Source organism: Thamnophis sirtalis, unplaced genomic scaffold (assembly GCF_051295495.1).
Source record: "Thamnophis sirtalis isolate CommonGarterSnake01/CBP01778 unplaced genomic scaffold, rThaSir2_p1.2 scaffold_6, whole genome shotgun sequence".
NCBI lineage: Eukaryota > Metazoa > Chordata > Lepidosauria > Squamata > Natricidae > Thamnophis > Thamnophis sirtalis.
Window position 1 is genome coordinate 24,355,422 of NW_028261386.1, and position 23,266 is coordinate 24,378,687.

General features: G+C 42.6%; 1 protein-coding gene across 2 annotated transcripts in view; it reads right to left on the reverse strand.

The window, feature by feature from the left end:
* CHRNA2 (cholinergic receptor nicotinic alpha 2 subunit) overlaps positions 1–22,835 on the reverse strand; it is a 36,885-nt gene extending 14,050 nt beyond the window's left edge. Inside the window, exons 1-5 of one of the 2 annotated variants that reach the window (XM_087717431.1) lie at positions 22,700–22,835; positions 12,484–12,792; positions 6,206–6,363; positions 4,831–4,875; positions 3,072–3,181 (exon numbers count right to left, since the gene is read on the reverse strand). In XM_087717431.1, the coding sequence (XP_087573557.1) occupies positions 3,072–3,181; positions 4,831–4,875; positions 6,206–6,363; positions 12,484–12,553 (383 nt within the window). In that variant the 5' untranslated portion in view covers positions 12,554–12,792; positions 22,700–22,835. Of the gene's footprint in view, positions 1–3,071; positions 3,182–4,830; positions 4,876–6,205; positions 6,364–12,483; positions 12,904–22,699 lie in introns of those variants that run through there. The other variant, XM_087717432.1, reaches the window with a different exon arrangement.
* Between the last annotated feature and the right edge of the window lie 431 nt (positions 22,836–23,266).

The following is a 23,266-nucleotide window of genomic DNA, read 5'->3' on the forward strand; positions in this document are numbered from 1 at the left end:
TTCATTTGTTTTCATTTATTTTAGGACGCAGATGTAAATATTCATAAGATTGTCCAAAATGAAGATCTATCTTATGACTGAAAGATGTAGAACTTGTCATAATGAAGTGGTATAGATGTGGTTGTGTGTACATTCTGTCTTCTTGGGTTTTTTGCTCACCTTTCAGTGGCTTACTTGGACATGATCCACTCACATCAAAATTAACAAGTAAAATTACAAACAAGGAATCTTCTACCATATGTGGTGGACCTGCACCAAATCCAGAAAGTATTAGCTTAAAATAAAGGAATGGCTGGAACAAATTACAGAACAAAAGATCGAACTGCAACCGGAACTATTCTTATTGGGCATATTAGGTAAAAATGTAAACATTTTCAATATATAATATTACATATTCTAACTGCAGCAAGAATTGTATTTGCTTAAAATTGGAAACAGAATAATATCCCTGCAGATGCAATGAAAATTAGAAAGGTACTTGAGTGTGCAAAGATGGATAAGTTGACCATGGAACTGAAAGATAGAGAAGAATCAGAGTATTATAAAGTGTGGAGTAGATGGTATAAATGGCTGGACGATAGATGCAAAAATACTGTATAAGAATTAAGTATTATCTACAATAAATACAACACTTTATATATATGTAAATATTATTATATTCTAAATACTATATAATATAGATTACACTAGAGAATATAGAAATAGAGCTTATGTAAATATGAATGATATTAAAGATACTGATACGGAAACGCTGTAATGAGTGGAAATTTGTGTTTTGTTTTTAATGTTTAAATAAGTTCAATAAAATTTATTTTTTTAAAAAAGAAGTAAAATTTATAGCAGTAAATATGACACCATCACTCTGTCTCACACAGAGACAATGTAGAGGAACACAGAGACGATCTTAGAGAAGGTACGTGATGAACAACCAGGAATGAGAAATAAGTTTAGCCCAGGGAAACAAACAAAATAACATGAAAAAGAAACTTAAGATTGCTTTGGGTAGCCTCTTTTTGATGTAGGAGAGAGGGAAAGGAAGTCTTGACAAGCTTTTGAGATTCTGTTATTATAATCTATACCAATAAAACAGAGTTCTAGTATTTTTTCTGCTGCTTCTTGATCCACTAACCTCAAAGTACTAAACATGTACATTTATGTTTGAGCATGTATGTGTGGTTACACCAGTAGTGGGATTCAGCCAGTTCACACCTATTTGGGAGAACCGGTTGGTAACTTTCTAAGTAGTTCAGAGAACCGATTGTTGGAAGAAATCTCCTTTTGTTTTTTTCCACTTTACAGGGCTAATCCTGTAAGGAAGGCAAGAAGGAAACATTCTAGTGTTGTTTCTAGCCTAAACTTTATTGACCTGCTTACCGAAACTGCCTCTCTGGTTAACCCTTATTACATTGTAAAAGCTAAGGCGAAGCACCCATCGACCTGAGTGACCTTGAGTTGGCCACACCCACCCAGTCACATGACCACCGAACCCCACCTACCCAGATGGTCATTAGGACAGAGAACCGCTTGTTAAATTATTTGAATCCCACCACTGGGTTACACATATAGTTAGGATATCTCTGCCCTGATAAACTCTGCCTCTTAACTCCCACAGTCTGACAGGAAAAGTTGGCTTATCTTCAGTTTAAGAAAATGAACGTCTGTGTAGTTATTTTTCCTACATAGGATGCTGCCAATATGCCTCTATTTCATTTGCATTTCTAACATCCTCTCAAATTGTACACAAGAAGATAGATGAATGCCAAGGACATGTACCAGAGAGCTATGCTTTCCACAAAAACAATCTTCTCTTTATCCCTAAAGATTGAGGTGCAAAAATGAATGGAGGCATCATGGAATGTTTCTTTTTTTAGAAGAAGAAGAAGAAGAAGAAGAAGAAGGAGGAGGAGGAGGAGGAGGAGGAGGAGGAGGAAGAAGAAGAAGAAGAAGAAGAAGAAGAAGAAGAAGAAGAACAACAACAACAACAACAACAACAACAACAACATTGCAGTCATGATCCTGTGATGGAAACTCCACTCCTTTCTTATGTGCATTGTGCAACACATTACATGAGACTTATGGACTTTAACTCCCAGAATTCCTCATCTAGCATAGCTGGCTGGAGAATTCTGAGAATTGAAGTCCATAAGTCTTAAAGTTGCCAAGGTTGGACATCCTTACATTAAACAGTAATAGAGTTTTGATTACATGTCATGAGTGTCATCTTGATTTTTTGCTTCTCCTTATGGATGCTCATTGAAATGGAAGAGTCTCTCTCCCCTGAAATTCAGATTTGCTGTTGATCTTCATTCACGTGACAAGGGGAAAGTCCCTCCAAACCAATCAATTCCAAATGAGGTTCGGAGCTGTCTGGAAGCCAACTTTTGAAATTAAGTTAGAAGAAAGGGCAGCCTAACCTGTTCCTTGAAATTCTCTGTCTTCCCTTGACATCACTTTGCTCTGCAGCAGGTTAGTGTCAGAGCAGTTGGCAACCACTCCAAAAATCTATTCAGGCCATTTTCACATAACATTTCTAATCTAATTACAGAATTAATTAATTCTCTGGGTTGTGATTATATATATATAATTACAAAGTCACAAAATGACCTTGATTCACACCATACATTAAGCCCCAAAAGAAATTTTAGTGAAGGTCAAGAGAACCACATTTAGCATCTGATGTTAATGCAGACATTTCATTTGTAGATGTTTGGTCCAATGTGCTCAGTGGGGAAATTCAATTTCAAGGAGAATATCCATTTGGATACAGAACAGGCAGGATGTCAGAGTTCCATTAACAAAGATAAGTTGTCTCCAAATTTGTCCCCCTAGGAGAAAAATATATAACAACCTTACCTCCATTTCCCAGTGTGTATTATGATTCTGGACTATATTTCATTCAGCCCCTTCAATTCATGACATTTAGTGAATTTACCTCTGTGTGTTCTTTTGCATTAGTCCTTTCTATGTTAGGTTTTAAGGAAGATTTTTTTTTGAAGTGCAACGTTGATATGTCCTTACATTTGTATTTCTCACTGTCCCAATTCATCCAAATGTTCAATCCCATCACCTACTTGTTATACAGCACAATATCTGGGATCCAAATCATCTCAGAAGGTACTCGAATAGAAGTAACATTGTCAAAATCTGTTGGATTCCACTGAAGCTTGTAGTCATTCCATTCCTGATGGTAAAGAAGAAGTCTTCGTTCATTCCTTTCTAGAAGGATGATGTGATTATTTACAAGGGCACAACAAACGTAATTTGTTAATTTGTTTATTTACAAGACTTATATGCAGGGGTGGGATTCAAAAATTTTACGAACCGGTTCTCTGCCCAGTTGCTGGGTGGGTGTGGCCCTGGTGGGTATGGCCTACTTGGCCTCCTGCACCACTGTGTGGAGGAAGGCTTCAGGGGTTTTTTTGAGCCTCCGGGAGGGTGAAAATGGCCACCCCTGGGCTCCGGAGGCCCTCAGGAGGCCAGAAATTGATCCTTTTCCAGACTTCCAGGAGGCCCATTTTTTTCCCTCCCAGAGCCTCCGTGCGGGCTTTGGACTTACTTAGCATCCAAAACCAGCTGCATGGAGACTCCTGGAAAGGGAGGGCAGGGATGGGTGGGGCCAGCCAGTCCTTGCAACTACCGGTTCAGCATACCAGATGTAAAATTAGCATCCCATTTGCCTGAACCAGTCTGAACGGCTGAATCTCACCCCTGCCACCCATCTCATACAATGACTCTAAGCAGCTCATGACAATTCATAAAACATAGTTAAAAAGAAATATATTGTTCCTCCTATGCACTAGATCAAACATCCTCATAGCTCAACCATGGTCCTAGATCAATACCTGGGGCAAGAATCAGGTCTTCCCAGCCTTCCAGAAGGTTTAAAGAGCAGGAATCCCTCTGATCTCTGGTAAGAGACTGCTCAAAGGGGTGGCACTTCTGAGGTCCCACTGGAGGGCCACAAGAATGGGTGGGGATCTGGAGCACACGCATCTTATCTAATCTAGTAATACAGGTAGATACCCTCAAAAGAGGCAGTCCTGCGAATAACCTGGCCCTGTGCCATGTGGATCTTTGAAGTGTAAATTATACCAGAATTCAAATTCAGGGAACCCAAACTGTGTGTTCTGCTGCATCCTGGACCACTTCCAATTTTTGGATGGTCTCCAAGCACAGCCCCATAGAGAGCACATTGCAGTAATCCAAATGACTAAGCCATGGATGATTGTGAGCAATTGGTGGCCTAGAAATTGGTTCAATTGGTGCATATGATGGATTTGTGCAAAGGCTCCCCAGGCCACAGCTGCCCCGTGCTCTTCCATCAGGAGCCACAAGTCCAAGAGGACCCTCAAATTATAAACCAGAACTGTAAGGGATAATGATATCCATCCCAAGTCAGAAATATTTCCCCCCGCAAAACAGGTAGATTTATAGGACACACTAACTCAGAAAAATCTAATTATGGTTAATAGGAACCAAGACCATATCATGGGAAAGCAGCTGTTAGCTTTTTACTGAACTTGATGGTATGAACACAATGATGGTGTGCTCATCTCAGACATTGTCTTTCCTGGTTTTTAAAAAGGATTAAATAGACTATAGCTCTCAAAAATACAATATATTGGCCAGCCTACAGTAGACACCCACCATATTCAGATATAGGTAAAAGTTGGAAAAACAAAACACAGGTTTGCTATAATGCCCTCTGGATTCCCTATTAGAAGTGAAAAAACAAAGGAGGACACAGCCATATAATGTTGTTGAATTTGGATAATCGATTTTTGGAGTCGCCCAGTGTCAATTTCACTAGATTGTACCTGTCCTGCTTACCTGTTTCAGCCAAACATTTGTGGTCATCATTTGATTCTTTTCATCCTTCATGGGCAAAGAAAAAAGTAGAGGTATTAGGATTGAATGGAAAGACACACATTAAATCCTGTCACTGCATTTAACCCTAGAAAGCAGGGCAAAGTCTGTACTTGTAAGGCTGGCTTTTTCAGTATGCTAGATAAGGCTAAAATTGGAAGTTTCAGCACAGTGGTGGGTTTCCAATTTTTTTACTACTGGTTCGCTCGGGCATGCACTCGCATGTGCAGAAGCATCTGGGTGGGTGGGTGGAGCGTCCTGCCGCCGCTACTATCAGTTTGCCCGACCCAGGCTGGACCAGAAACAACCCACCTCTCTTTCAGCGTATAGCAGGAACTCAGCTATTTCCCTTAGCAGGCTATGTGGACCAAGCCATTGAGCTAAACATAAGGTGAGTCATTTTTTTGGGGGGGGATAGCATATTCCATGAATACAGCAATGTAACTGCTGTTTGTCTAGATTTAAGCAGGTTGTATGAACTCAGCCTCTGGAAACTTTAAAGATAGCAATCCCCTTTCTTCATCAGAGTGAAGAGCACAAATACCTTCTCTCTGACCTCTGAGAATGAGTGTTATAACTGGTTGTGAAAGAGCCGTGGTGGCGCAGTGGTTAGTATGCAATATTTCAGGCTCATTCTACCCACAGCTAGGAGTTTGATCCTGACCAGTGCAAGGTTGATTCAGTTTTCCATCCTTCCAAAGTCAGTAAAAGGAGGGCCCAGATTGTTGAGGGCAATAGGCTGACGTTGTAAACCACTCAGAGTACTGTAAAGCACTATGGGGATATATATGAGCCTAAGTTTATTTTAGATACGAGGAGGCACTGAGGTAAATAACTGAACTTTATTTAACAGAAGTAACTCGAACAGTCAGTTCAGAACACGCGCGCTGGACAGCGCCGCCTGACAGCTATTTATATGAATAGCTGTCAGGCGGCGGGCCAATGGGAGGACCGCAATTCTCCCGCCAGCAGGCAGCCACGCCAGGACCAATCAGCTTCCTGCAAGGCGTGGCTTGGCTGCCGGCTGCGTCAGGAGGACGCAACAGTCTATTGCTATCGTGTTTTCCAAAACATCTAAAGAAACATATATCCCTGCCTGTCCCTGCCACCAAATATGTCTTCCATGATACATATAATGCAAATCATTTTCTAGGGGGGGAAATCCCCAAACACATGCATTTTGAAACCACAAAGCCAATTCCAAAAGAGGGCTTCAATCTGAATCCTTTCTCTTATTTTCATAGTATATTGACAATAGAATTAATATGTGTTTTCTCCAACTGCAAATATTTTTACTGAAAGTGCTACAGAAAGATCAAGTGCTAGCTTATATACATACCACATCAATTAGCTGAGCTATGGAGAGTCCAAACTTGACAATCACAACATCCGAAGTATTGGGAACCGGCCTGGACCACCGGTTGTAAGCATGGAAAAGATATCTGAAGAGCCGTTCTTCTGCCTGGGTCTGTGTCCGGCCTTGGAGAGATGCAGATTCTACAAATAGGAACATGCAAACCTGTTATGGACAATCTAACCAAACTTTTAAAAAAACGGCATATCATTCTCAAATATTGAAAAAAATAAGTATTGAAAGTCAATGTCCAAATCAGTTTGAACAATGAAATTAAATATTGAGATCAATGTTCAAACATGACCAGAATTCAGAGGTGGTATTCAGTCAGTTCTGACAGGTTCTGGAGAACTGGTAGTGGAAATTCTGAGTAGTTCAGAGAACTTGCAAATAGGCTGGCCCCGCCCCGCTGCCTCCCAGCTGATCTTCTTTTGTTGCCCTGAACAGGAGAACGGAGCTGGAAAGCAGTTTGTGGGGTGGGGAGGGAATGGGTTTTTTGCAGTAACCTCCCCTTGCCATGCCCACAAAGCCATGCCCACAGAACCAACTGTAAAAAAAATTGAATCCCACCACTGGGCCATATGCTATTTTTTTAAAAAAATACTGAAGCTGAACAATCCTCCCCCATTTCTTACATTAATCATTTTGAGAACCCCGTGAAAATCAGCAACTTTACTGAGCCTTCAGGATCTTTATATGGTTTTTCATAATGGGCTAGGTGGCTCAAATAAATACATAAAAATCCCCCCAACCCCAGATCTTGCAAGACTGCTGTGTTATACAAGAGTTTCTCATGTTATCTGTGCAAAGATAACAAACTCCATAAGGTCTTACATACTGGTGTGAACTCGCATGAGACTGTGGTAATTTTTGCAGCGACTATTAGGTAAGGAAATGAAGAGTTGTTTGGATCAATGGCAGCCACATAAATTTGTGAAACCAAACAATCAATCACTAGAATACTAAAGCTGGAAGAAGAGTTCATTCTGCTCAGCGCAGGCATCCAGATTAAAACATTGGAAACAAATGAGGGATGAGACTGAGAGAGAGAGAGAGAGAGAGAGAGAGAGAGAGAGAGAGAGAGAGAGAGAGAGAGAGAGAGAGAGAGAGCACCTCTATTGTATTGCATTATGCACAAACACATTTATATGTAGGAAAAACTCAAAACTGCAAAGCTTTCGGGGAGAAGTTGGCATGCATAAAAAGGAAATGTACCAGCTCAAGAAGACAAACAAAGCTTGAGGAAAGGATATAAGCTTCATGTTGCCACAAATTAATAATAGAAAATAGGGAAGCTTAGATGTATTCATTATAAATCCTAGGTTTGAATCTAGTAATATCTGCAGGGCAGCCTTACAAGTCAAGATGACAATTGTAGCTTGGATCATCGTAACACCCCTTTATGATGTTTAATAGATATACAACAGGAGCAGATGGAGGCAAGGAAACATAGTTTGCACCAGTGAGATGACAGTGGTAAGAAAACAGCTAGGCTTGACTAGATCTGATGGCCAAGATCCTACAAGGAGTTTCAGCGACATAGGGTTGGTCATGAAAGGAGCAGAACTGTCTCAGAGGAAAGATTAAATTGAAATCTTCACAGCCCTTCACAACTATGCTGCCTCTTCTAAGACGTCTTAAGAGATTTTAAGCTTGCTCCTCTCAAACGACCAAGGGAGATGGGAATTGTGGGAGTAGCTTGTAAAAGAAGACTTTTCTAATTTGATTTTTGCTGTGAGGTTCTTGGTGCCCCCTGGGCTTGGTTATTTTCTTGCAGAGGTTTTATTACCCACCTAGGTAACATCAGCACTGCTAGAGATGACACCTAATTGGGTAATGGAATGTCTGGAAGAAAACAACCAGGCTCAGGGAGTATCAAGACTCCACAGTTCAACTCTTACAAATATTGTCTTCTATTGAAGACAAATGAACAGCCAAGGAAAGATTCGGATGAACAGTTGATCTGGTGTCCTTTTCCAGTTTATATTATTTTCAACTGTTTTTTAACATTCTACACGAACCGGCATCATTATGGTATGGGTGCATATGCCTTTATCTACTTTTTGAATCCTGTGACTGCCTGGATTAATCCATGCACTTGTCTTGGAAAGCTTTTCAGAAGTGGTTGGCCATTGTTTGCTTTGTAGAGTTGAGAGAGAATCACTGGCCCACTAGCTGGCTTTGGGCCAGTGGCTTTGGCTTTGTGTCTAAGATGGGACTAGAATTTAGGGTCTCCTGCTTTCTAAGCTCGAAACTTTGTATGCCACACAAATGCATCTTGCTACGAAATCTGGAAAGGTAACAGGCATGGGGACCAGTGGTGGGATTCAAATAATTTAACAACCGGTTCCCTGCCCTAATGACCAGCTGGGTAGGAGTGACTCAGTGGTCATGTGACTATGTGGGTGTGGCCAACTCAACATCACTCAGGTTGATGGGCGCTTTGCCTTAGCTGTTACAATGTAATAAGGGTTAACCAGAGAGGCAGTTTCTGTAAGCAGGACAATAAAGATTAGGCTAGAAACAACACCAGAATGTTTCCTTCCTGCCTTCCTTACAGGATTAGCCCTATAAAGTAGGGGGGGGGGGATAAGATTTCTTCCGACAACCGGTTCTCCAAACTGCTTAGAAAGTTAACAGCCGGTTCTCCCAAATAGGTGTGAACTGGCTGAATCACACCACTGATGGGGAACATCTTTCTGCATCAAATCTTTCGATGGCAAATCTTTAGGTAATTCTAGATAAAATAAGATATGATTGCAGAGGCCAATTCTGAGGTGGAAGCACACTCAAGAACAAAATTTTGGACTGGTGAAGTTGCCAGTAGAAATAGGAATCTTTTAAACTAATGAGACTTGTACTCCATCAAAGATGTTCTGCTTCTTTGTTTATCTCCTCCATTGTACTGAAGGAATTCTTTCATTTGGACTCATACAGCTGACATCCTTAAAAACCAATGGCTCAGAATTTCTTTGCGTTCTGAGTCAAAATACCTTTTGGGCAACATCAGGGACAATACCTAACACTTAGGTCTTGAATAAGCAGCAGCATGATGTACGTACTATATGTGATAGATTGCCTAACTATCTTTGGGAACATAAAGAAGACAGAAAGAAAGTTAAGGGAGGAAACAAGGCTGTTGGAGTCTTAAGTCCAAGGGAGGGGTAAAACCTGAAAAAAAGACTTAGGAAAACTGCCTTAATTATACTAAGCATAAGTTGTGTAGGAGAATTGCTTTGGTAGGCTTTCAAGATTCTGATGTGTTACCTTACCAGCAACAAATATATTTCCAGACATTCAAATAGTTCTTGTTTCCTGAGTTTGCTAGCTTTACAGAAAATGAGAGTATAAGACAGTATAAGACAGTATCCTGGTCTAAAACCTAATCTGAATATTGTACGCTCGAGCAGAAAACCCTACACCATGTCAGACAAAAGACTGTTCCATCTCCTCTTAAAAGTGCTCCAGTGTTGGAGCACCCACAACTTCTAGAGACAAGCTGTTCCACTGGTTAATTGTCCTCACTGTTAGGAAGTTTCTCCGTAATTCCAAGCTGTTTCTCTCCTTCAACAGTTTCCATCTGTTATTTCTTCTCTTGCCTTCTGATGCTTTGGAAAATAAGTTGACCCTCCTCTTCTTTGTGGCAGCCCCTCAAATGCTGGAATACGGCTATCATGTCACCCCTAGTCCTTTGTTTCTCTAGAGTAGACTGACCATACCCAATTCTTGCAACTGTTCTTCGTATGTTTTTATCTCCAGGCCTTTCATCATCCTAGTTGTTCTTCTTTGCACTTTTCCCAAAGTCTCAACATCTTTTTTGTAATGTGGCGACCAAAACTGTATACAGTATTCCAGGTGTGATCTCACTAAGGCTTTATAAACCGATGCTAATATTTCATGTGATACTGATTTTATGCCTCTGGTTTACACAACCAAGAATTGCATTAGCTTTTGGGGATGCTGTCGCACACTGCTGGCTCATGTTCAAGTGATCGTCCACTAGGACTCCAAGATCCCTCTCACAGCTACTGTTTTTGAGCCAGGTTTCGCCTGATCTGTATTTGTACCTTTGGTTTTTAGGTGTAAAACCTTGCTCTTCTACTTGCTTTCTTTTTTAAGTGGCTCTTTGCTTTTAATGCGGTTTATGTATATATTTGCAAATTCGTATTCTGGTTCTTCAAGATGAGATAATGCCTTTGGATAAATAAACTGACAAACTACTGTGCCAAATAACTGTCAGGGTAGAAACAAATCCAGCAATGGGAAAAGCTAGTAAATCACATAATAAATGGGTGGCGTTGGCTCAGGCAGCTTTCCTCGTCCCCAAGGGCAGATTGACACAAAGAAAAAATAGCCGTTTTTGCATCTGAGACTTTTTAATCTGCCCCTTGGCTGTCCAGGTTATTATTTTTTTCCTGCTATTGGCAAGTGGGTTTGAAATACAGACACAGCCCTACATCTGTGTGAGTGGACTGATTGGGGAACCACTGAAAGAGCGATCGTACAAGAACAAGCTTGTGCAATTGATACTCTCAGAAGCATGCAACATCAAAAACCCCATCTGTTAACTCAAACTGCAGAAAGACATTTCCCTTGTTTTGTAGCTGTTCATATATGTATTGCTATATTCGTACAGGTTGGGACTCAAGTCAAGCATCTGAATTTTGCCTCTGGAATTCATTCAAAGTGAAGAATGGACCATAAGTGAATAGAGGCTTGCCAAGCAGGGACAGGAGATTAAAATGGTCAAAATGGCAGGAGGTGGTTGCAATCAATAAGCACTCCCACCCTTTTGAAGATGCATCAGACCGTTCAAAAGGGGCAAAAGGCATGCTTTATCTGCCATGGTGCTGGTTTTGACACTTCCCTTCCCCTGAATGCCATTGAGGTTGGTCATCAGAAGCAAATTGGGTGCTAGGAATCTGGATGGCACTGAGTTTGTAATTCACTGGATGGAGAAAAGAGTGGGGAAGGGGAGCTAAGAATCATAAAATGAAACAGAGGTTCTAACAGACAGAATGGAACCTGGATGACAATCATGGAACTGGACCTTCTGAAGGGTTGGAAAAGATGCCCCCAAGAAATGACAAGAAGAAACAAAACTTCTGGAAAAGTATCAAAGGTATGGAATTGCTGTGAGTGCAGGAACAGACATATGGGACAAGAAGCAGTTCTAAGGACTCCACTTGATACAGAGCTACCCACAGATGGCGCTGAACATAAATCATACCCCACTGAACAATACAAACAGACTAGCCAAAGTCAGTCTGAAGGAGATTGCCTCTTGGTATCTTGGGCTTATATCCTTTAGCACTAAATAAGTTAAACCAACACTTGAATTGCACCCATGCAATAGTCACAAAATGTATGTTCTATTGCTAACGGAGCTGGAGCTTGTCAGCACATATGCCACTGCTTTTCACACCAACTGCGATTTCCTAGCAGTCATCAAGGGCAGTCTCTGATAGAGTTAATTGCAGTAACCTCATCTGGAGAGATCACAATGACATGAATGACTGTTGCCAGAGTTCCCTACTCTAAAAAACTGCAATTCACCCATCAGCCAAAGCTGCTTGCCCATAATCACAGTTTCTACCTACAAATCTAAGCAAAGCCGTAAATCCAGGAACCTCCCAAGTTACAGACATGGTCTTCCGGATAGAGGACAACCTCTTCTAAAGTCACCAGGGGAGGCACCTAACCACTGTAAAATCACTGAACAAACTGCCAAACTTTCTCATCAGGATTCAAATCCCGACACTGGGAAAGGACTTCTGCAGCATCGCCTCTTTGGCTCTGAATAGAGAAGTACAACCAATAAATCAATGATACCTCTCCCCCAAGCAATGGATGATTTCCTCCAGTAACTTTTAATTAATGCTAAATGGGGCAGGTGAGAGGATCGACACTGCAGCACCCCATATATAAGGATTTATAACCTTGACCACTTATCCCCTACCCCTACTGACAGGTATTATCTACCCAGGTAGGAGTAAAATCAGTATAAAATCATTCCCTCAATTCCTGATACCTTATAGACAGCCCAGAAGATACCCACTGGGTAATAAAAAATAAATCTCTTTAACTGATTTGACATTTGGAACATTTCAAACTTCTTTTCCCCCCCTCTAGTTTATCCATTCCTTTGCAACATCCCATTAATCACTCCCTTCACTCATTTGCAGAATAAGACACTGTTTAAAGAGGGAGGTAGATAATTTTACAATTGATGTGGTGGAGGGGGAAACATAGTTGTCCCTTACCTGACAACAGCACAAACCAAAAGGATAGGATGATCCAGAAAGCTGGAAATCCACTCATAAACAGCTCCATCTTCTCAGAGGTTGTTGTTCATCACTTGACCCTGAAATTCTTGGCCCAGGGATGGAAATTTGGTCAGTGCTTCTTTCACTGGAAAACTCTCACAAAATGATACCTAGGATGTTAATAAATATACACGTTCATCCTCTTTGATTCCATCAGGGAAGGTGGCTGGGCTCAGTGCTGCATCGGTTGGGTTCCTTCCTGGTTGACAGCTAGCCGGTCTTATCATTGGAAGAACTTCTTGTCACCTGAGATTTGATTGATTTGATTTGATTGATTTTATTTCATTTATATGCCGCCCTTTTCCCCAAAGGGGACTCAGGGCGGCTCACAATTCAAATCAGGGAAGGGGGGTACGGACAAGAAATAAAAGACGAAACATAACAATACATAATTTAAAACACACAACAGTCATACCATTCGAGACGGGGGGCAACAGCTCTTTAGCCCCAGGCCTGTCGGAACAGCCAGGTTTTAAGGGCTTTGCGGAAGGTCTGGAGGGTGGTGAGGGTTCGAATCTCCGCGGGGAGCTCGTTCCAGAGGGTCGGAGCAGCCACAGAGAAGGCTCTCCTCCGGGTAGTCACCAGTCGGCATTGGCCGGCGGATGGAATTTGGAGGAGGCCTAATCTGTGGGATCTAATCAGTCTATTGGAGGTAATTGGCAGCAGGCGGTCTCTCAAGTACCCAGGTCCAATACCATGAAGGGCTTCACAACAGGGACCTTCACAGTGTAGAGACAGTTCAAACATGTTGTCCCATGTTTACATGGGAACAAAGGAAGAAAAATGTTTGATTGCTGCTTAAGGCAGGACACTCAAGCAAATCTGCAGGCAGGGACAATAGGACCTAGGCCCCTAACAGAATGATATCATGAGGAAGGAAGTAGGACTGGTGTTAACAATCCAGTATGTTTTAAACAACATATGCCATAGGTTACAAGAGAGAAGGTGAGATTAATTCCTCTTGCTAGGAGTGTGGGAAAGATTTGAACCTTCAGTGCTAAAACTGGGATTCAGGCAGTTGTTTTTTGCTCCTTTCTAAAACAGGATACATGGATTAGGGCTTAAGCAAAACAAGCACACATACATACAGGGATAACAGAGAGAGGGAGGAGGGCCCATGAATATCTGTACATACATTCACATTTTACATACATTTTGCAAATCACAAACATGTACAAAATTGTATACACATTTGTATACATGTGATGCACATGTATATAATACACATGTGACACATTAGATCCTTCCAGCAGATATTGGCAGGTAATAGAGGGTGAAGCAAATGGAGATAACACCTTATTTGCTTTTTAGAAGGCTAGGTCTACAGATATGCCCACATCTTGCCCATTATTCTCTGATTTCTCTTTCCTACTTGCCTTTTTAACGCCTATAACAGCAGCAAGGAAGGGGAAAAACAGATGGGAAGGGATAAGAATGACAATCACTCATTGTAAGATCAGGATAGGCCGTTCCAAAAAGCACAGCGTAAGCAAGAGGATGAGACCAAACATGTACAATGTAGTGATTTGTTTTCCATAACGACTAACCAAGTGTGCTTGGGCAAAGTCAAATGCAGAAGGAAAGGCCAATACTTCTCCCCCTGTGGTTCCTCCACAATTTTCATTCAAAGGTGTGACGTTGGTGGGGCCAGGATCCATCAAATTCTGTGCACAATGTAAGGCATTTATTTTTCTCCTTTATTTCCCATTTTTAAAAGCACCTCAAATGTTGACATCATCCATTCTGGGAAAGTTCTGAGGGCTACAAATACAATAACGGCAGGCCCCATAAGGTCCCAACTCACATTCTTTACATAATATATATTTTTATTGAGGTTCATCATAATATAAAATAGAAATGAAAATAAAGATAATAGGGGAAGAAACAGAAGGGGGACAAGATGCGTGGGGTAAAGGGGAGAGAAAATAAAACAATAACCTCCAAAATATAAAACAGTTACAACCTCGGCTTTTTACTTTTGCATGCACAGCAAATATTGGTCATTTTTGTAACAACAAACTAATCTAATTAGCAAAACCCAAAATCAAAATTTCGCATATATATTTTTTTTCTATTTTGAGCACAAAATCTAGAAGTGGTCACCAAGCAGAAACAAACTGTGTAGGTTCTTTTCTTTAATTAAATAAGTTAATTTTGCCCTCTGCTACTTCCATTAGTTTTTCCATCTGTTATTCTATTGCAGGAATTGACCTGAGTCACATTCTGTGTTTGGTTATAATCACATCAGACCATTTGTAATATTCAGGGCATCTGGTTCAATCTCCTGCTATTTTTTTATACTTCCTTGCGGACACAGAGACTGGTTCAGTTAGAACAGCATATAGGTATCAAAGAAGAGGCCATTTCCACACAAAAATGACAAGAAAGTAAGACTTCAAGGCTCTCTACTTAAATTAATAGGCTTTGCAATTTTTTTTAAAAAGTGGATATGTTCTGAATTTTCGGTGCCATAAATGTATGTAGTCATGTTTGAGCCCTAGTCAGCATATCCTATTATAAAAAGGAGCCCAAAGCAATTGTCTGAATCCCAAACAGTCCTCAATGCTACAATGTAGTTCTCTTTAAAACTTGGGAAATTGATAGCATTGGAGTCCAGGCCAAAAGAAAGAAAAAAAGAACACGATTTGCATGCAGTTCTTTTCCTTTCGGATCTATAAATCCTTTTACCGTATTTTTTGCACTATAAGACGCACTTGGGCTGTATCGTCCCCCCCCCCAAACAAAGTGGGTGGAAATGTCTGTACATTTTATAGAACGAATATTGCCACAGGGGGTAGGAGGGTTGGTGCAGCAGCGGTGTTTGCTGCCACCGCCTGTCACCCCTGCCTCCATTCACAGCCGCCAGGGAATGCTGGAACCTCCACTGCCGAGAACCTGATCGGTGGTTGGATCGACCTCCTGGAATACTGCCAATCAGCTGTTCTAGGCAGCGGGGATCACTGCCGCCATTTGCCCCCCCCATTCTCCACCGCCAATCACTGCCAATCGCCACTGCCGAATGGTGGCGGTGGCAGTGGCAATAGGCAGCAGCAGCAATAGGCAGCTATTGGTGGCGAACGCGGTGGTGAACGGCGACAGCAAACAGCAGTGGTGAGCAGCAGCAGTGAACAGCGGTGCGAACAGCAGCTCCGAACAGTGGTACTCAGGGAAGGCGATCCAACCACCAATAAGCTACTTTGCAGCAAAGGCTCCATCATTCCCTGTCAGCAGCAGCAGCTCACCTCAGTTGACTAGTGGTGGGCGCAACGGAGCGGAGCCCTGATGAGCCATATGCTAGGGCTGCGATAACGTGCTGAAGCTGCCCAGGCTGTTTGCTGTTTGCTGCAAGGATGCTAGCCAGATGAACACCGGATGGATGCGAGGAGGCAGAGGCAGATTTTTTTTTCTTGTTTTCCTCCTCTAAAGCTAATGTGCATCTTATGGTCCGGTGTATCTTATAGTGGGAAAAATACGGTAACTATTCTTCTGACAATTTGGCAAATCCCTATATATTTCATTTGGCACACAGAAGACTTCAGGGCCAGTTTTACCTAATTGAAAATGTCAGCTGTCTCTTTGCAGTCCCAGGAGACAGCACAACACCCAAGTGGTCAGGGCAAGCAGGTGTCTACTTCCAAAAGGATGAGCACAAGAGTACCTCTTTCAGGACTTTGTTCTTCATCTCATCTAGACTTCTAAATGGAAGAAGAAAAAACCCAAATATGATAAAAAATATTATCAGAATTATCATCCGTAAGCATGTATGGACCTATATGGACCTACTTCAGTGAAGAGCTGTGTGCCAAGGAGGCCATGCGATTCTCTTGGCAAGGCAAAGAGGTGACACAGTTGAGACTGAAAAGGCACTGGGTGTTATTTGGCCTATCTTGACCAGCATTTGTACCAGTTGGAAGGTCTTTCTTCCAGCTATCACAATTGCCAGTCTAGAGACGCAGAAAGTAACAATGCAACCACTTTGCTCTTCAGAGGGGGCCACCTGGATTTATTGGGGGGGGCTTAAGATGAGCCTTCTCCAAAGCAAAGCACCCCTTTGAAGATCAGTATCATCCTAATCATCAGATTATACTGTATTTCTCAGAGTATAAGATGCACCTTTTTTCCTCAAAAAAGAGGGTGAAAATCAGGATGCATCTTATACACAGAATACAGCATTTTTGGCCTCCTGAAACCCCACCCACTTTGCAAAAATGGCTGTGCATAGCCTTTAGGAGGCTTCCAGAGTGCTCCTGGGGGCTGGGGAGGGCAAAATGAGCAAAAAAACTGGCCATTTTGGGGAGGTCTGCAGAGTGCAAGAACTTTTTTTTTAATTTGCCTCTTCAAAATTTTGGTGCATCTTATACTCCGGTGCATCTTATACTCCGAAAAATATGGTAGTTATGGAATGGAACAGAACAGAATGGAACGGAATAGAATAGAATAACAGAGTTGGAAGGGACCTTGGGGGACTTCTAGTTCAACCCCTTGCTTAGGCAGGAAACCCTAGTAGTAGCAAGATTATTGTTTCCAGAGCACCAATAACTGTCAAGCCAAAAGGGCACCATCCATACATAAGCAAGAAGTATCAACTACTTTGGGAAAATGTGAATGTTGGCAGAAGTAGAGATATTTTGGAAAAGTATAGGGAGTGGGACTGGTTCAGTGAGGAACCAGCACACTGTTTGGTGTGGGAGAAAAGCAATAAACCCCAAACCCCTTGGTTTTTGCACCTCCCACCTATTTCAACATACTCACCAGTATGGTGGAGTTAACATACTCCATCAAGTTCTCTATAATAATCCACTCCAGCCCTCTCAAACTTATTTTGCTGTCCACAGGGCAACATAATAATTAACCTAAATCAGGGACTGAGTAAAGTGTAAACTCACATCTTCCATGTCAAAAAAAAAAAAAAAAAATCCCCACCATTCTTTATGGAACAAATTAGAGAAATGCTAGGCAACCAGCCTTTCTATAACCCAAGTCCCCTCATTTTACAAGGAAAGGGAATCAGAGCTTGAGCATGATATTCTGACTATTTACAGTTATGGGTACATTTGAAAAATGAACCAAGGAACAGACAAATGAGAGTGTGCTATTTGGTCAGTACGATGCACCTCATCTCATCCATTCACTTTTGCATCAGATCCCAGACAGGTCAAATATCCATCAATTTGGCAACCTCCATTCTGTCTGCTGTGGCTTATTTACCCAATAACCCTGATGTCTGCTGCTATGCGGGAATTTACTGCCACAATGCTGGAAGGCTGGCCAAGCTGAGTCAAGTATTCTCTTCAATGGGTGCCCACAGTGCCCCTATTTGCACAACACTGTAGCTTCTGCAGCATCATCCCTTGTCTTCAAAACTGTAGCAATCTTTCTAATTGCAGAAGAAGCTAGGAAAGAAGCACAACAGTCACTGATTGATGGTCCTAGCAACAAGTCCGTTTTCTTTAATAGCACAATTGCTGCTCCATCTGATAGCATCTTGAGTCTAACCTGACCTGTTACTCCATTGCTAAGTAATTCCATTAAGTTTGTCCATTTTGTGCAGATTATTAGACTATGTAATGACACACTCAGGGATGTAGTCCTGTATGCTGCTTATTTATTTCCAAATTTCAAGGACACCTTTAAAAAAATATCTAAAAGTTTGTTTGGACTTGTATCATTGATAAGGCAAATGGACACAACCCCCCACCCAAAAAAAGCCAGCTAACCCCAATATGGGGCCCAGCCTGGAGAGCTCTCAAAACTATCAGAAGATTGGGAAGGTGAGTTAAAGCCTCCCAACCCTCTCTGGGGTGGTCCAATATAACTGGTAGGAGGCAAATGAAACACCAGTTGAGACAAGAATCTATTAAACCAGGGGTCTCCAACCTGGACAACTTTAAACCTGCTGGACTTCAATTCCCAGAATTCCCCAGCCAGCTTAAAGTTGCCACGGGAAACAGAAGCACCTTCCTTCTTCTAAAATACTTTATTAGTTCTGATTTTGACTGGCAATTTACTGAGTGCAAATACTGTAATTTTCAGAGTACAGGACGCACCGGAGTATAAGACATACCAAGATTTTGAAGAGGCAAATTTTTTTAAAAAAAATTTTGCACTCTGCAGACCTCCCAAAAACAGCCCGTTTTTCATGAAAATGGGCCTGTTTCCCCCCCCCCAAAAAAGGGCATGAATAGCCTTTAGGAGGCTTGTAGAGTGCTCCTGGGGGATGCCCTCCCCCAAAATGAGCAAAAAACAGCCCAGTTTGCAAAAACAGGCCTGTTTTTTGTAGGGGGAAAAGGGCATGCATAGCCTTTAGGAGGCTTATAAAATGCTCCTGAGGGCTGGGGGTTCAAAATTGAGCAAAAAATGGCCTGCTTTTCACTCATTTCTGCCCTCCCCAGCCCCCAGGAGCTCTTTGAAAGCCTCCTACAAGCTATGCACGGCCATTTTAGTGAAGGGGCAGGGTTTCAGGTGGCCAAAAATGCTGTATTCAGTGTATAAGATACACCCAGATTTTCAGCCTCTTTTTTGAGGGAAAAAGTGCGTCTTATACTCCCAAAAATACAGATAAATCCAATATGATTTATGATAAATTTGCAGCTTTGCCGCTGAGCTGTTTAAAAGAGTTGAAAGCAGCAGGGACAACTGAATCAAAGAACAATCATTTCTGTGGTTCAAGTGGTAGAGCCAATTAGAAGCTGCTTGCTGGGGGTGGGGGGGAGGCACGACACAGAAATCTATGCAGAGTCAAAACAGGCAGAGTGTGATGCCTGCACAGAACTGCCTGCTTGGCATGCATCCTCAGCAGAGTTTGAACTGCAGAAATGGTCCTCAAAGGAAGATCTAAATAAAAGAAGTAAAAAAAAAAAATTAAAAAGAAAGTGTTACTATAGATGATAATGGCAGGGAAGCCTCTTTCCTGGAATGTGGAAAAACAAAAACGCTCCGCTCCTTTTAGCCCAGGAAAGAGACAGTAGGAGAATGGGGACCATGTTTTGATAACCATGTTCAAAAAAGGATAGAGAGGTAGGGCGTTTTTTTTCCCCTCTCGCCTCCGTAACACGGACTTTTAAGATGACATTTTGAGCAGCAGATTCAAGATGGAAAAAAAGGCAGGTACTTTTTCACTTGATGCATAATTACTTCTAGCACTTGCTGCCACATGATATACCCACTCATCATAGGCTTAGCTGGAAGGGGGAATTGGACATGCACAATCGTATCAAGGCAATGTTCCCCTCTGGGGCAGATGCTGGGGGCACAAAGCATTGGGCTCATTGTTGCTTTCATGTCAGGTTTTGGGGAAGCATCTGGCTAAAACTCTGTCGGAAAGAATAAACAGGAATCCTTGTTGCAACAAGGATGCTGCTTCTGTCCCAAATGATGAATCAAGAGATCAAGAGATCTCTGATCTCCGGCACTAGGAACTCCCACATCCTGCACATTTAACAACTTCATAAAAGTAACGTAGAGTTTCCCTGAGTATATCTTTCACTCAGCAAGCCTTGGTTTTGGAGGCTTTAGAGTTTATAGGATTCCTCCAGCAGACTAGCTGCATTCCCCCTCCCCCAAATGGGGGCTACAATCTCCAAATCTAACTCTCTAGTCCTGACTATGTCTATAAAAAGTTCTAAAATGTTGTGAAACTAAGCGTGAAGCTAGGACATGGTCCTCCTCATCCCACCTATAAGACAGAGATGACTGATCTCAAAACTCTGAGGCCGCAAGGAGCAAGATATGACACATGGGCAGGGACTGCAATAAATATTGCAAAAACCCAAAACCCTTCTATTAGTGCTGATTGTCACGGCTTAGAAGCAAAATGCCTATCATTGTAGTTGGTCAAGGACCCTGCAAGACCAATGGTCACCAAGATTTCCAAACAGGGACATCTTCATTTGCATACATCTCTCTCTCTCTCTCTCTCTCTCTCTCTCTCTCTCTCTCTCTCTCTCTCTCTCACACACACACACACACACACACACACACACACACACACACACACACCAAAAACTCTCTCTCTCTCTCTCTCTCTCTCTCACACACACACACCAAAAACTCTCAGATAGGCGCACGTGGAGTTAAAGTGGCCGGGTTGCAAACATCCGAACTGTCTGCTGTCATCTGGTGGCCGTCCGGATTGCTACAGCCTAGATACCATGGCCCCAGATGCATTGAACGCGGGAGAACCGTCCTATGTTGCAACTTGTCGGATCCTCCCCTTGCCGCTGCCGCCGCCGCCGCCGCCTGCCTTAAGGGGAGTGAAGGATGGACTCCTGGAAATCGGGAAGTTTTTTGCGGGGAGGTGAGGGGGAAGGGGTGTGAGGCAGCAGCGCCTGGAACGTGTCGAAAGCAATCGAGAGCAAAAGAGCAACGCTTATTTTAGCTTCGTAGGTGAACGGGCTAAGCAAGCAAAGGGGACGCCCGGAGGCCGGTTTAACTTGGAGCCTTTCCCGCCTGCCCTGCACGCTAGTAGCGCCTCCTAGAGGTTGCTGGGGGAAAGAAAACTTCTCCCGTTGTGCTATTTGAAGTTTTTCGAGCGGACGGTGGGGGGAGGGAGGGGGGAGCGGATCACGAGAAAAGTCAAAGTAAATAGCAGCGGGCCGGGTAGAGGCGCTGTCCGAGCTGGTGTAAACGCAACACTTTGTATTTCTGAGTTTTATGCTCTTCTACATCCTGTTTCCAGCTTATAGGGCTGGTATATGTATATTCATATACATTGTGCCTACAGTTACGGGTATCATAACGTTGCCATCACGATTATTTTTGTTTTGTTTCATTTTTTAAGAGGTAAAGTATCCCATTAGTCAGATCATTTATAATCCATCCCGCAGGAGCATGAGTCCCTGGAGTGTCCCTTTAAGGGTACAAATGAATGAATACCTTTGCCCTTCCTCAATTTAATCTCTAGGTAACATGCCCGTTTGGGCTTTTCGGAGTTAATGGTTAAGGGCAGCTTATGTGGGAAAGCTTTACAGACTATCCCACCACTTTGCACGTGTCTCTGCCCCTTGGCTAGTGGTGGTGAGGCAGGTGAGTGCCCCCCTTTCCCCCACTGACATTACAGTTCTGATGGGTCAGGGAAGCACAACTACTGGAGCCTTTGCAATTTCAGCTGCTGCTTTAAATTCTCTATGTTTATGAAGTCAATCAACTGTCTTTCCTAGGTTGATGCCTTCCAGATGTTGCCTGGAAGTCCTTGCAGTTACATGGCTCATGTGCAGAGTGCCGGATTGGTAAAATTACCTCTGACAAGTCTGTAAAGCAGTTCATAAATAGCACTAAAATACTAGCTCAGGAAGGAAACCCAGGTTAGCTTATGTTATATGAACCATTGTTCAGGTAAAGGTAAAGGTTCCCCTTGCACATACGTGCTAGTCATTCCCAACTCTAGGGGGCGGTGCTCATCTCTGTTTCAAAGCCAAAGAGCCAGCGCTTTTCAAAGACGTCTCAGTGGTCATGTGGCCGGAATGACTAAACGCCAAAGGCACACGGAATTCTGTTACCTTCCCAACAAAAGTTGTCCCTATTTTTCTACTTGCATTTTTACATGATTTCGAACTGCTAGGTTGGCGGAAGCTGGGACAAGTAATGGGAGCTCACCCCGTTATGCGGCACTAGGGATTCGAACTGCCGACCTTTGGATTGACAAGCTCAGCATCTTAGCTACTGAGCCACCGGTGTCCCTTTAACTGCCTCAACTGCCTTGTTCCCAGAAACTCAAGATCTTTAGCTTGCCCTATAGAAGGCAGGTATGAAGAGCAAATTGGTGTTCCATTCAATCCATTCAATTTCAGGAAGTTCCACGCCTCTATTGATATGGCCATAGAAAGAAATGATTCTGCTTCAAGGTGTAAAATTTGCATCTTCCTGAGGAAAGAAGATAAGTTGGCAAACTTATGTTCTTCCACTTTTTCCCATTCGTTGGAATAGGATTTGTGTTAAAGGATTTCCTGGAGGATCCTGCCCTGAGGAAACTTTACTTCCTTCTGCTGTTGGTGTGGCCAACTTTTTTGCACCAACCACTATGCATGGAGGTGCCTGTGTAATGACTCGTGCTAGCACACCAGAATTAGCAAACCAGGATTACTTTTACTCTGTTCCTCTGGATAGGCACTAGTCTAGTAGCTACTCTGCAAAGATTAGAAACCAAAGGACTTACCTTCAGGGAGAAGAAAAGAAGAAACATGTGCTAGCCAGTATCAAGTAGTACAGAGCCTCCTGCACTGGAGAGCAGTTGTCCAGACGCATCTCCTTAAGAACAAGGTGGAGAATCCACTAGAGCAGAAGCAGGCAAACTGAAAAGCAAAATGTGCACAAACACCCTTCTGGGCATCTCTCTCTCATTCTCTTCTGTGCTATTTCTTGGCTATGAGTTCAGCTCAAGTTGCCAAGTGAGCATCAGTCGTCTTTCTGCTCTGAAAGCTAAATGGTCCCAGGAAACCTTCCTGTCCAAATGCAGCAATGTGTTTGCATGAAAGAGGGAGAGAGCCTTTCTAGTCTAGTGACGACAGAGGCTGGAAGGAGGAGAGGCTCCCAGCTAGTTTGCCTGTAGGTGAGAAGAAGGAGAGAAAGGTTTGGAGCTTGGCCATGGAAGGGTAAATACAGGGGGATGCTTCAGGGAAGGGGCAGTTGTTGTTCTCTCGGGCTGCCTCTTCATCCTTTGGTGCAAATCCTTCATCCTCTCCTTCACTTCTGTAAAGATTACTTGCCGGAGTGAAACAGCCAG